Consider the following 15,576-nt stretch of genomic DNA (forward strand, 5'->3'; position numbering starts at 1 on the left):
CATTTGCCAGACTAAAAATGTTGAGACATTTTGGACATTTTTCATAATGCGAAAAATGTATACATACATATCAAGGGTTTTAAAATTATATGTTCTAAAACAACATATTTTCTTTCAGACTCGCTCAAGTAGGAAGTAATCTAGTATTAACTTTTAATCAGGCAAGCCGCGGACGACTATTTATACGGTCGAATGGAGTTGTTGATGTTGAGTTGGCAGTTTGGTGGATCTGTGTGTGTATTTAATATACATGTTTTACTATATAGTTAAAATGTACCCGGTCGGTTAAATGTGCTAACATTTGATTTTTTTTGCAGTTTTGCAGCAGTACATTAGCTTACCACTACTGATAAACTATACAACGTGGCGTCTTAGTGTATGTAGAAGGACGGTGTTATTGGCTACAGAATACCACACAGACAAAGCAATGAGGAAAGGTACGTTTACATGTTTTCACCTGTTAATAATGCGGTTTCTTGACGTAAGCACGCTTGGTTGTGGTTCTCCAGTGAACGTGGTCATCCTTGTGCTACTTGGCGTGGCTTTCCTGATCATAATACAACGGAATCTCCTTAACCTCAGCGACTTCCTACACAAAGAAACCACACGTAGGTAGTGCTTCTACAATGCGGACACAGCTTTAATGCTACAATCTAACGCTAAAATCCTGATGTGCTCTCCTGCAGATACTGGAGCCATTCTCCCCTTTGAGGCTGAATTATCTCCAGACTTTAGAGTGGACGTGGCGAGAACAGGGGACGAGATCCCTGTTGTCATCAGTGCAGCTGAGGAGAGGCTTGGTGCTGCTGTGGCCGCCATGAACAGCATCTACCAGAACACCAAAGCCAATGTTGTCTTCACCGTTGTCACCCTCAATGACACAGTGGATCACTTGAAGTAAGGGCAGTAGGGCGGGTACACCGAATGAGAACCACCATGGCTGTCAATAAATTCTGTCCTTGTAAGGACTTGTGAATTCATATTTATATTTTATCGTTGCAGTCGTACCTTGCAATATTGCGGTTTGATTTTTGCTTGTTGCAATATGGTGGTTTTCAGAAAAGTTAATTAATGTTAGCTGTTTTGTGGTAGACTGTGGTCTATGCAATTAATACGTACTGTCCTGGCCACTAAGCAGCAGTAATGTTACATGGAGACGTCCATCTTTATTACATTACCTTATCTTGCAGAGTGAAAATAGGTTCTCCTCCCATTCAGTGTGGAAGTGGTACATTTGTCTTCTTACTTAGTCCTTCTACGTAGTGTCCTGGCCATGAAGCAGCAGTAATGTTACATGGAGACGTCCATCTTTATTACATTACCTTATCTTGCAGAGTGAAAATAGGTTCTCCTCCCATTCAGTGTGGAAGTGGTACATTTGTCTTCTTACTTTGTCCTTCTACGTAGTGTCCTGGTCATGAAGCAGCAGTAATGTTACATGGAGACGTCCATCTTTATTACATTACCTTATCTTGCAGAGTGAAAATAGGTTCTCCTCCCATTCAGTGTGGAAGTGGTACATTTGTCTTCTTACTTAGTCCTTCTACGTAGTGTCCTGGCCATGAAGCAGCAGTAATGTTACATGGAGACGTCCATCTTTATTACATTACCTTATCTTGCAGAGTGAAAATAGGTTCTCCTCCCATTCAGTGTGGAAGTGGTACATTTGTCTTCTTACTTTGTCCTTCTTTTCCACTCTTTCAAAAGGGTTTCAAACCCTTACGTGTAGAATATAAGTAAGATTTGAGCCTAATTGGTCAGCCGACGTCTTGACTCTGTCTTCTAATAGTTGTGAAATCCGGTCCGATGGTTTGCAACTTCATATTAGTGGTTCTCTTGTCTTGTGACATTACACCAGTGCACCCAAGAGAGAACACTTTTTTTTTTAATTGTGGAAAATAATTTTTTTGATTGTTTGTTTTTACCAGGGTGTGGCTGAGTAGTCCTCGACTAAAAAATATCAAATATAAGATCGTTCTCTTCAAGCCTGAGCTGCTGATTGGGAAGACACCTAAAAATTCTCAGCTGGTGGAGACGACAAAACCGGTGAGACACTTAATGAGTATTTATTCTCCTCATATTGACCTTAAGTTTTATTGAAAACTTTTTTTTTATAGCTGACTTTTGCCAGATATTATTTGCCTTCATACCTGCCTGAGGCGGAGAAAGCCATCTATTTGGATGATGATATTATTGTGCAAGGTAAGACACAACCAGGGGCGTCACTAGGTTCTGAGGACGGGGGATTTAAAAAAAAAAAAAATCCAAAAACCAAATAAGGAACAAGAAGCGGGAAATAACTTTCCCACTTTTGTACAGATTTAGTAGAGATACTCAATAGTTTTAGGTCACCATTAAATGTACACAAGTACACACAATCTACACTGCAAAACCGCTGCTCAAGCTCTGCAACCATTCTGTCCAGTGGACAGTGATTAATGATATAATAATCATTATTATATTATTCATTAGCCTATTATTATTACTATCATCATTATTATTCTTCTGATTATTACTACTACTACTTGTATTAGTAGTAGTAGGCTAGTATTGGTCTGCTTATTGGCTTGCTTATTAGTCTGCTTTTGCCCTATTATATAACATTTATCAGAAATTTTTTTGTTTAAAAAAAAAAAATAAAAAAAATATAAAAATATCTAGGGTGGCTTAAGAACATTTATTTTATTTTTATTATTATTTTATTTAATTTAATTAATTTTTAAATTAGAACATTATTTTGGGGGGCTTAAGAACAATTTAGGGGGGCTTCAGCCCCCTAAAAAAACCCTAAAATTATATCTTTTTTTTTTTATTTGAACATTATTTAGGGTGGGCTTATGAACATTTTAGGGGGACTGAAGCCCCCCTAAAATAGGCCTAACGACGCCACTGGACACAACCTATTCCCTATTTTTGTCCTGCAAATATCACCTTCTTCTTTCTTGGTTTCAGGAGATATTAAAGATCTTTATGAAACAAGTTTAAAATCTGGACATGCAGCAGCCTTCTCTGATGACTGTGATTCAGCGTCCGCTAAGGGCATTGTACGAGGGGCTGGAAATCAGGTAGGGACCTTTACATTACATTGGAAACGTGGCCCCTAATCGGCTTCTTGTTGCATGCAAAATGGCTTTTAATAAAAAAAAAAAACACTTTTATTTTGGAACAGAATAACTACATAGGCTTCCTGGACTTCAAGAAGGAGGCCATTAAACAGCTCGGCATGAGGGCCAACACGTGTTCGTTCAATCCGGGAGTCATCGTGGCCAACTTGACCGAGTGGAAGAACTCGAACATCACTGGTCAACTGGAGCACTGGATGACGCTAAACACGCAGTCAGTCACTCCGTCACTCGCTCGCTCGCTACAAGTTTCCGACAAATTCAGAACATGTATGCATTTGTTTATCCCCCCCCCACAGAGAGGATCTATACAGTAAAACACTGGCAGAGAGCATCACCACTCCGCCGCTGCTCATCGTTTTTTACAAGCGTCACTCAGCAGTTGACCCAATGTGGCACATCAGGCACCTTGGTAAGTTGAGGACAAATGAGAACCCATTTATTCACACATCGCATTACTGAATACGACAACGTTTTACAGGCACTACAGGCGCCGGGAACCGCTACTCGCCGCAGTTTGTAAAAGCGGCTAAACTCCTTCACTGGAATGGACACTACAAGCCTTGGGGGAGGGGGTCGTCCTTCACTGACGTGTGGGACAAGTGGTTCATTCCGGACCCCACTGGAAAGTTTTATCCAATCCGAAGACACGGGGGGGAGAAATAGAGGACTTTGTGAAGTGAATATCCGAGCAGCCAAGCCAAGCCAGAGCAAACTCACCGTTCTCAGGATATCTCAGGAACACGAGTACAGAAGCTAAAAACTTTATTCACCACTTCTCTTTTGAGTTCAAACATACACTATAAGAGTTTGACAGTACCCTCAAATCGCAGCTGCTTTAGTATTAACCTTACGTTAAGCTTTTAAAAGTAATACACCAATAGCTTCCTCAAAATTATTTTTTTACCCAATTAGGTCATCGCTATGAAATAAGCATCCTCCATGATGAATTCAGAACATTTTTGATATCCAACTTGTGCTAGTAAAGCACCCCGATATGCAGATACCAATAATAATATCCCAAATGTTTACAGTGGGCCAACTTAGTCAATTACCTCAGTTCAATGCTTCCTGTGGAAACACTGTACAGGTTCAGTACTTCAAGTTAAAAATATTTCCAACATTAAAAATATATATTTTTTTTACAAATAATGCTAACCATTACGATGTGGTTTTGATTGACTTATATGCAAACCACTAAGCAAACACTTGCACAAATTGAATACAGTATTATATTTCATCACAAGCTGGTGTGTAAATGTCTTTTTATATTGTATATGAAATAAACCTTGCGTATTTATCTTAAAAGTTCTTCTTGGTGAGCAAGCTCATTTCACAAGTGTATGAAAATGTCTAATCAGGTAAAAAAAAAAATCACGATTTACATTGGAACTCTGGTTTATTACATCGGTTGTGTTTTATATACAACATTTGCACACATGGATACAGATGTAACTTCTGTTTATGGACGAGTGATGAATCTGATAAGATTTCAACATCACTATTTCCGGGTTTACAGTGAACACTGGTCTGGAGTAGTCCACCACTTGGATTCAGAATCATACAAAATCAGTGTTGAAGTCGTAGGCGTCATCTGTTGCTCCCGTAGAGAGGCTGATGTCAATGGGTACCGATTTGAAGTGGACGTGCTTTGTTTTTTCTGGAAAGATAAATCTTTTAATGGGTGTTCACACGGGTGAGATGGAAGAAAATATAAAAGTACCTTGGGGTGCCACTTCTTCTGGTTCATCCGTATTTGTCTCGGCGCTTTCTTTAGTCTGTAAGGAAAAACATTTCAAAAGTCAAATGTGACGAAATCAAGAATTCCTTCAACTAGATGTTAGGTCGAGCAGCAGGATCAGAGTTGGATTAGAAGTCTTCACCGGTCAATCAAGACTTGCATTTTTGTCCTCACTTCCGGAGTGGACAGACCAAAGTCTTTGACCGACTATCAGCGAGTTGTACCTTTATATCATTATTCTGTTCCTCCTTCTCTGTGGGTCTTTGTTCTTCTTTAGGGATGTCGCTGACCACCAGCAAGCCGGCGGTGGGACCTTTGGACGTGAAGCTGATACTGCTGGCGTGGTTTGGGAATTTTACACCTATGGGTGATGAAATATATATGAAATATATCCAACTATCACATACTACAATGGATTACTGACACGCTCTTGCCGTGTATTGTTTTGAAAATGATGACATGTCATCCAGTTACACCATATCGAGATATGATTATCCCAAGTACCCCGTGATCCCAAGTCCCAGTACACAACACCAAAGCCGAGCCAAGCATAATTACACGTACTGCTCATAGTATTCTCGTTGCCTACGTTGAGCTGGTTACGGTCCAGGCCGTTCCACATCTCGGTGACCACGGCGTCGCTCATGTAGATCGGGAGGCTGCTGTTTAGCGGCTTGCAGTGGTAGCTCAGCTTGGGTCTGGGAGAAAGTCAAAACGCGGAAAAACATTCAGTGCGCACGTCCTTGAGTCTGACATAACAGAATAGTTTTAGCACAGCTGCGTTTTGGATCAGAGTTGGATTAACAGTCTTCATTCCGAGATCAGTGAAAACAGTTTGTCCTCATTTCCATGACATTTGTCATTTGGGATCACAGAGAAAACCAAAACGCTCACCCTGTCCAATCATCAAGAAACACTGAGGCGGCCTGTGCCAGGTTTGGGACGCCCCCCTTTTGCAGGAATCCACGCTTTTGGGCAAACAAAGTTAAAAACTCCACAGCATTCCTGTAGTTGGCAACGTAGTACTGGAGCATGACCTGGAACGTCAAGAACAAATAGTCCGGAATGACGAAAGGATGACACTCAACTCATTGCGCTAGACCAGAGGTCTCAAACACACGGCCCAACACTGGTTTGAGGCCCCCGCCTTGATATGAAAGTTTAATGTAAAGTTTGATATGGATGCTGTATGGTATCATGTACCCAGAAAAAAATATTACGTTTGATTCATGTTCATGTTAAAGGTTAAATAACTGTTAATAGTTATCCTCCCTATCCGTGTGGAAGTGGTAAGTTTTTGGCTATTTAAGTTTAAAGGAAATAACTTGAAGGCTACCGTTTAGGTCGGTAGCTCTCTAGTTTGCGAGTTAGCATGTGTCTCAAGAGCCTGCAGTTGCGCAATATGTTGTAAATAAAAAGAGTATAAATGTGACTATAGTCGTGTTTTGTCATGTCTACAGGGCTCTAATAATGCTTTGTTCATTTTAATCTGAAAAAAAATAATTTGTCTACCCACCAACTATATGTGGTTTCTTAAGTTATTATTATTTGCCGTTTTATTATTATTATAATATTTATTTATTACTGATTGATTGATTTTCTTTATTCTTATTATTTATTTTTCATCTTATTTTGTGTAGAAAAATAAAAAGTAAGATATTTGAGAACAGTGGAATGTTTTATCAGAGCTTTTCTTGTAGAAAATTGGAACCAAAGCGAAGTTTTTAAAATTTTTTTTGTTTTTAATAAATGCGTTTTTTTTTTTTTTGGAAAACCTGATGCGGCCCAGTCTCACCCAGACCCGTAGTTTGCCCACCCCTGCACTAGACAGTACCAGTACCAGTACCTGAGACTTGTCACACTGTTTGAGGAGTGTCCTGACGGCCTCCTGCACCTTCTCCTCGCCCTCCTCCACCTGCAGGCTCCTGAGGGCCAAGGAAGCTGCTGCGTTGGAAGGACAGGCCAGGATTCCTGGACTGTCGAGAAGGTTCACGTTGCTCAAAACGTGCACCTCCTGCATCGTCCTGAAGGGAAACATTAAACCACAGATTTTCAGATGAGAAATAAAAATATGAGAATATAATAATAATAATAACTCACTTTGTGATGCCTCTCTCCACGCCAGCAATGCACACGGGACTTTCCTTCAGACAGTTGATCAGGCTGCTTTTTCCGACATTTGGAAATCCTGGAAGGAAATAACAGTGTTTGGTTTACCATTTCATCTGAAGACTATAACAAATAAAGTACCAGATACGAGTCCTTACCGACTATACCAACTCTGAGAGTTGAACCCTCCGGCTTGCTGGCAGCATAACTTGTGAGCAGCTCAGTGAGAACGGTGTTTCCAAAACAGGCGGCTCCTCTGGATTGGTCCAAGATTTCATTGGAGGCCCCGAGTCTTCTTTTTTTGTTTGCCTGCTCATCAATTCAGGACCACAAGAGAGAGAGGGTTAGAAAACTGTACCAAACGACTTAAACCAAAACATGTTGACAAACACATACGACCCCAGCTCAGCGTACGTCATCCGAGCTTGTTCATTGATGGTTTGTCTGTTGATGTTGGAGGTTGTAACCAGTTTGGAACAGCACCGCACCGGCTGCTAAACCTTCTCAGACCTCCGTGCAACCAAATGCAAAATACACATAACTTTGTTCAATTAAAAAAAATAAATATTGAAACTGAAATTCATCAATTCATTCATTTTCTACTGCTTATCTGGGTTGCTGGAGCCTATCCCGGCTGTCTTTGGGCGAGAGGCGGGGCACGACGCGGGACACGTATAGACAAACAACCATTCACACTCACATTCATACCTATGGACAATTTGGAGTTGCCAGTTAACCTAGCATGTTTTTGGAATGTGGGAGGAAACCGGAATAACCGGAAAAAACCCACGCATGCACGGGAACATGCAAACTCCACACAGAGATGGACGAACTTGTGTCTCCTAGCTGTGAGGCCTGCGTGCTAACCACTCGTCCGCCGCGCAAGCCACTGAAATTCTTCAAATGTTATTTAAAGCAATATTGGTAGAGGTAATACTACTAATAATGTAATATATTTTTCATCAAATTACAGTGTTCTGTGTTGGCATAAAAAAATAAAAATAAAAACAAGCATTGCGTTATCCTCCTACCGTTTTGCGTGAAACTGGCAATGATGCTTTGAAGGCCACAACTGGAAATTCCTGCTGTAATCTCTGAATCCATAGTTCCACGTTTGCTTTTGGCACCAAGTCTACGACACAAGAATTTAAAAGTTATTTATATTCATATGTATATTTATATATGTTACGCGCTAACGATGGATCTGCGCCATCGATCGATAGCGCTGCGCCCGAGATGGATCCATCGTTAGCGCAGAAATCGATCGATTTGTGCACTGGTATGGTATATTACTGCGCCCGGGATGGATGCGTGTAGTTTGTTTAGATGCCAACAGATGGCAGTGCTGAGCGTTGTTACTTACAAGAATGAACAAGAAGTCGATGCATTAAAATTTAAAATCTTTGATTTTCAGGCAGTTCACTTTGTTACCGTTCTCGGTGGCGGGGGGTGGGCCCTGAACCCTAACCCTGTCATTGTATGCAATTAGCAAATCAATTGTCATATCGTCAGCGCAGTGTCAAAGCATCCGTCTCCAGCGCATGGCAGTTATATCCATCGTGAGCGCACAAATCGATCAATTTGTGCGCTCACAATGGATCCATCTCGGGCGCAGCGCTATCGATCGATCGCGCAGATCCATCATTAGCGCGTAATAAATACACTTAACTGGAAAAAATGACATGCATGTACATGAATGTCATCCTATTCACCTATTTTTGTTAAAACAAGAAGTAATTTTTTGTTGCCGGCCCTCTGCAAAACCGCCTCCTCCAGCTGCGGACATCTGCATCCCAGCGGATCACGAGCATCCAGCACCTCTATGACAACATCAGCGGCATCAATCACCTGAAAAGACGGACTCCGTCACATGGGAAAGCTCGACCCCGGGATTGTGTACTTGCTCTTACCCTGTTTACTTGGCTACAAAGAAACTGTTTAGATGTTTTATCCGGACGTTTCTCCTCCTGCAGAGCAGTCACAGCATGAACAGTGATAATTTAATATTTTTCGTAATGTTTTTTTCTCACCTGACGTGCTTTCTTGGCTTTGGGTTCCGCTTGTTTACTTGCAGCTTCTTTTTCCTTTTTCCGCTTCTGAGCTCGCTCCAATTTACTAGCTTGTTTCCTTCTCTCTTTTTCCTCTTCAATCTGAGATGAAGCGGTTGAAGAAAATGGTAAATAAGTTCCTGGAAATGGTGTAAAAGAGGGGCCAAGAGTGGATGGGTGCTACCTGTAGTCTCCTCTGCTCCGCCTCCCGAAGGACTTCCTCTTTAAAAGGTGCACTGTTGGGAACTCCTGGATCTTTCTTCGATGGTTTCTTTAAGCCTTTTTTCTTCGCGTCTTTTTTGAGCTTTCTGTTGTGCTCTCTGACCTATAAAACCGAGTCAATATTAAATTATTGGAATTTATATTAGAAAAATCGTAACCTTACCTTCTTTTGGATTTTATACCGTTTGGCACATGACATTCGCTTACTCGCTTTCCTTAGCTCTGAGGACAAAAAGATATGTTGTTAACGACAAATGTAGACGTTTACCTGTGATTATAAAATAACACAACAAACAGTCAAATGACGTATATATTTAACATTACAACATTATTTACTTACTAGGTCGTTTCATCTTGGACTGTCGACGGTTCCAATGTGACTGTGCTACTCTCGCACGTGGAAGAGTAAAGACGTGACGTCATTTCCGCTTCAAGCAGGCTCCGACGCAATCACTTGTCGCCACCTGTTGACTCGGAGGTTTATTACAATAATTAATATTAAAAAAAGTCTTACTGTATCCACTGCAGCAGAAAACAGTTGCAATTTATCACATATTTGTAATTGTTTTTATTTATATTATTACGAGTTGCTGAGACAGTATAGAATAGAACATATAAGGTTGTATTTTGTGAAGTAAGAAGTAAGAAAGTCGTTTCTACGAACAATTGTTGCATTATGTTGCAAATTTCTTCACTTTCTTGACTTGAACTTCAATTGTCAGCAGAATAAAAGACAACAAAATACAATCCAATAATTGGCCCTTGTCACGTGACCGACTACAGCATCCTTTTTGGTCCATTTTGGAGGAAAGCGAGAGCACTCCAAGTCGCACACGATCATGACCAAACTGCAGTTTTTAAACGTCTTCCTGACCGAGCGGCTCATGCTCGCCGCACAGGAGATCTACAAGTCCGTGGAGGACACCATTTTGGAGTACCAGGAGGAAATAGCGATCAGGGAGCGAGAGAACGACCATCTGAGACGCAGGCTGCGAGATGCTGGGATTGAAATATGGCCAGGTTAGCTGCACTCGAAACCAACGTTGGACTTGCCAGACATTTAGCTTATCCTTCAAAATTATACACTATCGGTTGTTTGCTGGGTGTCCGAACATTCAAATACGCAAAGAAACACCCAAATCAACCACTTTGAGCCAAGGCAACGTTAGCCACTAGTTAGCTGTAACTGTTATTGTGATGATGCTAGCGTATTAGCAACCTTTGTTTGTTAGCGCATTTCCTATATTTAGCGTAATATAATTGGTAAACTTGTGGCAATAATGGCTTAATCTTTAAAGTAGGCATCACTTAATATTTGATTTATTTGTAAAGGGTGTAACTAAATACATTTAACATCTTGTCCACAATGTCTCACTCTAATATTCGCTACTTAAACACAAAGTGTTGCCATGTTTGTTACTACGACTCCATTTACTACGTCTTTTTACTAGTCTTACATTTACTAAGGCAGTTACTAAGTCTTCAATTTGGAACTAAATATGGAACATGGTTCTTATTCAAACTTTACAATATACCCCCTTGCTGGAAGGCAAATAGCTGCAGTAGAAATAATCCGTTCCAGGGTCAAACTGTCATCATCATGAACCCTGTTGATTGCTAATGCGATATCTTACATTCTCAACTGTCTTATAAGTGTACAATTTTTTTTTGGCTACTTCCCTGTACCACGAAATTTTATTTGATGTTTTTGCGCATTTGGAGCGAAACAAGAATTCCCATAACAACAACAGTGACAAACAGAACAGTTAAATGTCAATGATGGCTAAGGGTCACAATGGAGATGATATCAGTGAAATGAAACAGTCTAACTTACCAGTAGCAATAGTAACAATGAAGACATGAACCGTGATAGTAAACAGATAGTAAACAGAAAATAATAATAATAAGTGTACAAATAAGCTAACTCTTTATTAAATTTAAAATATATAAAAACAATACAACACCAGCGACATAATGCAAAGGTAAGTAGTGTTTCTTAGCAGTGTACTTTTGTGTTTATCTTTTATATTTCGTCAAGAAAACGGTTTATCTTGCCTTGGTTGATTTTACTAAGTAAGTACACAACAAATCATATGTCCTATTCCAAAAAAATATATATTTTGTACACCTCATCAAAGCATATAATATCAGAGTAATTTCAGGCGTGTCTTTGTGCAAAATGGCCACTTGATGGCAATCTTGGCTTACCCTCCCCATCTCCCTCTGCAACCAAACAACTGCTAATGATTTGACTGATTGATGACAAGCGCACAAGCTTTTTTTTTTTTTTTTACCCCCCACTACGTCATGAACCTGTTCTCAGGATTGTGTGTAGTTTGCTCAACAAGGACTTCTGTCTGGTTTCATTCTCAGACCGCCCATCAATGGCACTGACGCTGGAAGACGACGATGCCGAGCATCCCCGGCGTGAGTGGAGTCCCAGCATGGGGCACGCGGAACGTATTCCGATCCACATCAAGGATAAGCGAGATCTCCGGGCCAACCAAGGAGACGACGAACTCCGCGGCCACGGCTCCTGCAGCACTTCGGAAAACATGTTCTCGTCCCAGCGCGTCGTAAACGAGTACGTGCAGGACGGTCCTCACACGTCCAACCTCCCTCTGTGTCAAGGAGTTGAGAACAGGGAGCGGGATCCCAACTCCCGCAGCTCCTCGAGGCACGTGAAGGCGGAGAGCGGAGGTGTGCACAGGGGTCCCGCTTCCTCCAGCAGCACCGCGCAGCCCCTCGCGCCGGTCAACCCAAATTGCTCAAATGAGAACAACATTGATATCATCGGGGTGGAGAATGTGGGACAGATGGTCGGCGCTAAGGGAAACGGACCCGTGGCAAACCGAGGACAGTCGTCTCACATGCGCAGCCAAGCGGCCAACACCGTAGACTGCCCCCATCAGAAATCCCCCCTCCAAGGCCAGGTATCGTCCTTCGGCTGCAAGGTATGCGGCGAAGCCTTCAGCCACGTCGGCCACTTACACGTGCACGTGCAGGTGCACACGCGGGAGAAACCGTACCGCTGCGGCGTGTGCGGGAAGTGCTGCAGCTCCTCCGGCCGACTCCAGGAGCACCAGCGGAGCCACACGGGGGAAAAGCCGTTCCGTTGCCAGATCTGCGGGAAGGGCTTCACCCAGATGGCGCACCTCAAAGTACACATGAGGATCCACACGGGCGAGAAGCCGTACAGTTGCCCCGTTTGTGGGAAGTGCTTCAGCCGCTCGGATAAAATCAAAAGGCATCTCCAGACACATACGCGGGAGGGGACATATTTCTCGGGGCAATGATGCACAAGTTTCTTTGGCATCAAAACATTTTTTTTTTTTAAAATATGAACATTTTTTTCTACTCTTCTAAAACTTAGAACGTTTTTACATCAAATAATACTTCAGTGTCACAGTTTTTGTCATGTATTTTCTATTCTCATCCCTGTAGTAACACAACTAACGATTAAGTGTTCCACAGGGAATCGGTATTTTTACAATTTTTGGTGCAAAAATGGACATTCAGTAATATTTAACTGTTCAGAATTCTGTTTGTGATTGCTTGACCCGAAGCGGTTGAGGCAAAACGGGATTGCACTACTTGACAGAGGCGCTTTTAAATCAGTTTCAACCACTTTGCTGTCTAAAGAAGCGCAGCGCGACAGCAGTTATGGGATGTTGCGTCATGCGGAATTCTGCCGTAACTTGACTCCAATCGGGCTGAATATCGACTCAATACGATGCAGCTATGGGGGGGAAAAAATTATACTTAATTTTCCCCTTTGTCAAGCACCCATCCCGACTTTGCGAATGTTCTGAACTCCCATTTAACTACACGACGAGCGGAATAATGTCGCTCAGAGTTCCGTCACTGGCTCAAGTTTCATGTTTTTCAGACCGAGACTGAATCAATCGTGCCTCCGCCGCTGCAGCCAAGTAATGCTCTCCATTTTGCTTTCAAGGCCGGATCAACCATCAACCAGTTTGGCACAATCGGCAGAATTCCTAATGATCCGTTAATTATCATGCCCATCCTTACTTGAAAGATGGCATTAAAAATGCAACAATATACTACTTGGTATTTGCAAAGTAAAGTTAGGTGTCTTTTCACACAGGAAATTGTATTATAATTGTTTGGTTTTCTCTTGTTTACATTGCAAAAAAAGGGCCAGATGGCCAATTGTAGTACATGGCACAAAATCAGGAAAAAAAACAGGATTAGTCCACCATTTTTTTGGCAAGGCTGTGCCAACAGGTTACGGTATTTGTTTTTGTTTTTTTTCCCTCGAGTGTCGCATTGTTAGTAAGCTGAATACTGCCAACTGACTGATGAATAATGGAGAGTATTATATTGAGAGACAAACACCCTCTCCTGTAAAATAATACCACACAGTTATGTTTTCATCAAGCCTTTCTGCGTCTTTTTATTATGCCGTGCACGATGTAGTACTAACTCTTATCTCTATTTGCTCACTACTACTACGGCATGAAGGATTACACCCCACAATTGACACAGTCAGTACAGTCTGTTGCAGTTTTGCAGAAATTTATTAATAAATGATCACTTTTGTGGTTGTCTATGACCTATAATTAGTAAAAAAAAATATTAAAAAAACAGGCTGCACGGCTACTGAGTGGTTAGCGTGCAGGCCACACAGCTAGGGCACCCGAGTTCAATTCCACTCTCGGCCATATCTACTCCGGTTTCCTCCCCCATTCCAAAAACATGCTAGGTTAATTAGCGACTCTAAATTGTCCATAGGTATGAATGTGAGTGTGAATGGTTGTTTGTCTATATGTGCCCTGTGATTGGCTCGAAAACAGCTGGGATAGGCTCCAGCACCTTGTGACCCTCATGAGGATAAGCGGTAGAAAATGAATGAATGAAGTTACATGTAGTATTCTGGTCACTAAACATCAGTAACGTTACATTGCATAAAAAAGATCTCCCGGTAAGTGTGGAAGTGGTACGTTTTTGGCTTCTGACTTTGTTCTTCTACCCCACATTGTTCTAAACACTTTCTTAAGTTTAGAACAAATAAATTGGAAGCTGGCTCGTTAGCTCGGGACAACATTAGTGTTGTGAAATGTGATGACTATAGGGGTGTTATTTAATGTTTACAGGGCTTTAATAAGGGTAAAAAACATGTAATTAAAAGTCATCAACAGGTTTTCTACTCTCTAACGAAGAAAATATTCAGTTTATTAATGTTGAATCGTACTTGGAATTCATTTTTCCATGGTTGGGCCTGGAACCAATTAACCGTGATAAACGAGGGACAACTCTATACGTTTTACACCGGCGTCTGACCTCTCGAACAGCTAAAGTTGCATTGTTTACATAAATGATCCAGTCTGACCTGGGCCTCCGGTTGTAAATGTTACAAATTCAGGAATGTCAATAAATGTTTGACTCCAGACTTTTGGTGATTCAATTGAGTAGGAAATCAAACACATCTTAGTTGGATATGTTTCAGCCTGTGATTGGCTGGTGACCAGTCCAGGGTGTACCCCGCTTCTCGCCCAAAGACATCTGGGGTAGGCTCCAGCATACCTGCCACCCTTAGACTTGTGGATAGCTCTAGTTTGTATCTTTTAATAACAAGTACTCACCAGCAGGGGGGGTACTTTTCATTCCAATGATGGCTCAGTAAATGTATGTAACCATTTCTTATTTTTTTCCTTTTCTTTGTACCTGCTAGTTGAACTCAACACCATATTTATTTCATGTGGTATGAAACAGTAGTAGTGTAGGGCAGTGGCACATTTAGCAATTTGGGGGCCTAAGACCCACATTGCCAGGGGCCCTCATCATATGTTCTCCATCCCTTTTATTCCGCTTATCTGGGTCCAGGTCACGGGGGCGGCAGTCTCAGTAGGGAAACCCAGACTTCTCGGCCCATATTTTTTTTTGGCGTCTTCTCTCTCACTGTTTCTTCTTTCTCTGGCAAATTTGCTCCATTTTAAGTAGCTTCACACAAACTCACGACTTCTTCTTCCTCTTCCATGTTTAATGGCGGTTGGCAAACCGACTTAAAGGGACATTACCGCCCGTCACCTACTGGACTGGCCCACATGAATTCCTGGCTAAATTATTGTATTTTTTGGAGGGTGAGTGGGGCAACTGTTGGCCCGGGCCCGTGCTGGTTGGAAGGGGGGGGGACCTACTTCCCCCCCTTTTCCCCCTAATGGTAGGTCCTCCTCTGGTGTGCATAATAATGTATTGATAATAATAATAATGTATATATTATTGATTTTACCATTGCATTGAAATGCTAATGAAACTCTAATTTTAACTAAAATACCCTAAAATTTGTTTAGCAAAGACAAAACGTATTTTC

General features: G+C 41.6%; 4 protein-coding genes and 2 non-coding genes across 7 annotated transcripts in view; 2 read left to right on the top strand and 4 right to left on the bottom strand.

The window, feature by feature from the left end:
- Positions 1 to 179: 179 nt before the first annotated feature.
- glt8d1 (glycosyltransferase 8 domain containing 1) lies at positions 180 to 4,421 on the top strand. Of its 2 annotated transcripts, XM_078798385.1 has the most exons (10): positions 181 to 233; positions 318 to 437; positions 510 to 608; positions 687 to 897; positions 1,929 to 2,046; positions 2,118 to 2,202; positions 2,953 to 3,065; positions 3,170 to 3,336; positions 3,422 to 3,534; positions 3,604 to 4,421. In XM_078798385.1, the coding sequence occupies exons 2-10, from the start codon at positions 428 to 430 to the stop codon at positions 3,786 to 3,788; spliced, it is 1,101 nt and encodes a 366-aa protein (XP_078654511.1). In that variant the 5' UTR covers positions 181 to 233; positions 318 to 427; the 3' UTR covers positions 3,789 to 4,421. The 2 variants fall into 2 exon arrangements, with proteins under 2 accessions (XP_057911337.2, XP_078654511.1); XM_058055354.2 differs by having other exon boundaries at positions 180 to 437.
- LOC144902022 (uncharacterized) overlaps positions 701 to 15,576 on the bottom strand; it is a 57,613-nt gene continuing 42,737 nt past the window's right edge. Inside the window, exon 5 of the mRNA XM_078798387.1 lies at positions 701 to 710. The gene's annotated coding sequence lies outside the window, so the exon portion shown is untranslated. The remainder of the gene's footprint in view (positions 711 to 15,576) is intronic.
- Positions 4,490 to 9,710, bottom strand: gnl3 (G protein nucleolar 3). Its single transcript, XM_058055349.2, has 15 exons — positions 9,583 to 9,710; positions 9,406 to 9,464; positions 9,205 to 9,345; positions 9,003 to 9,122; positions 8,883 to 8,939; positions 8,685 to 8,820; positions 8,004 to 8,104; positions 7,131 to 7,281; positions 6,964 to 7,051; positions 6,710 to 6,887; positions 5,758 to 5,900; positions 5,428 to 5,561; positions 5,088 to 5,224; positions 4,846 to 4,900; positions 4,490 to 4,782 (listed from the first exon to the last, which is right to left on the bottom strand). Exons 1-15 carry the CDS (start codon positions 9,593 to 9,595, stop codon positions 4,682 to 4,684), a joined length of 1,614 nt encoding a protein of 537 aa, XP_057911332.2. The 5' UTR covers positions 9,596 to 9,710; the 3' UTR covers positions 4,490 to 4,681.
- On the bottom strand, positions 5,640 to 5,713 carry LOC131106662 (small nucleolar RNA SNORD19). The gene has a single exon (XR_009120109.2). It is a non-coding gene; the product is annotated as a small nucleolar RNA SNORD19 (small nucleolar RNA).
- Positions 7,348 to 7,487, bottom strand: LOC131106663 (small nucleolar RNA SNORA47). The gene has a single exon (XR_009120110.2). It is a non-coding gene; the product is annotated as a small nucleolar RNA SNORA47 (small nucleolar RNA).
- On the top strand, positions 10,008 to 13,551 carry LOC131106369 (uncharacterized). The gene is made up of 2 exons (XM_058055353.2): positions 10,008 to 10,262; positions 11,616 to 13,551. Exons 1-2 carry the CDS (start codon positions 10,082 to 10,084, stop codon positions 12,536 to 12,538), a joined length of 1,104 nt encoding a protein of 367 aa, XP_057911336.2. The 5' UTR covers positions 10,008 to 10,081; the 3' UTR covers positions 12,539 to 13,551.

The sequence above is a fragment of the Doryrhamphus excisus genome, linkage group LG18 (genome assembly GCF_037039965.1).
Source record: "Doryrhamphus excisus strain RoL-2023G ecotype Guam linkage group LG18, RoL_Dexc_Guam_v1.1, whole genome shotgun sequence".
Lineage (NCBI taxonomy): Eukaryota > Metazoa > Chordata > Actinopteri > Syngnathiformes > Syngnathidae > Doryrhamphus > Doryrhamphus excisus.

What these genes read in the sequence shown, in the direction of transcription:
- glt8d1 (XM_058055354.2), top strand. An exon ending in CCTACACAAAGAAACCACAC is followed by an intron (nt 609 to 686) that starts GTAGGTAGTGCT and finishes GCTCTCCTGCAG; the next exon opens with ATACTGGAGCCATTCTCCCC. An exon ending in GTGGCACATCAGGCACCTTG is followed by an intron (nt 3,535 to 3,603) that starts GTAAGTTGAGGA and finishes AACGTTTTACAG; the next exon opens with GCACTACAGGCGCCGGGAAC.
- gnl3 (XM_058055349.2), bottom strand. An exon ending in TGCCAGTTTCACGCAAAACG is followed by an intron (nt 7,282 to 8,003) that starts GTAGGAGGATAA and finishes ATTGATGAGCAG; the next exon opens with GCAAACAAAAAAAGAAGACT. An exon ending in TTTCTTGATGATTGGACAGG is followed by an intron (nt 5,562 to 5,757) that starts GTGAGCGTTTTG and finishes ACTTTCTCCCAG; the next exon opens with ACCCAAGCTGAGCTACCACT.
- LOC131106369 (XM_058055353.2), top strand. Translation starts at nt 10,082, where the DNA reads ATGACCAAACTGCAGTTTTTAAACGTCTTCCTGACCGAGCGGCTCATG. An exon ending in TGGGATTGAAATATGGCCAG is followed by an intron (nt 10,263 to 11,615) that starts GTTAGCTGCACT and finishes TTTCATTCTCAG; the next exon opens with ACCGCCCATCAATGGCACTG.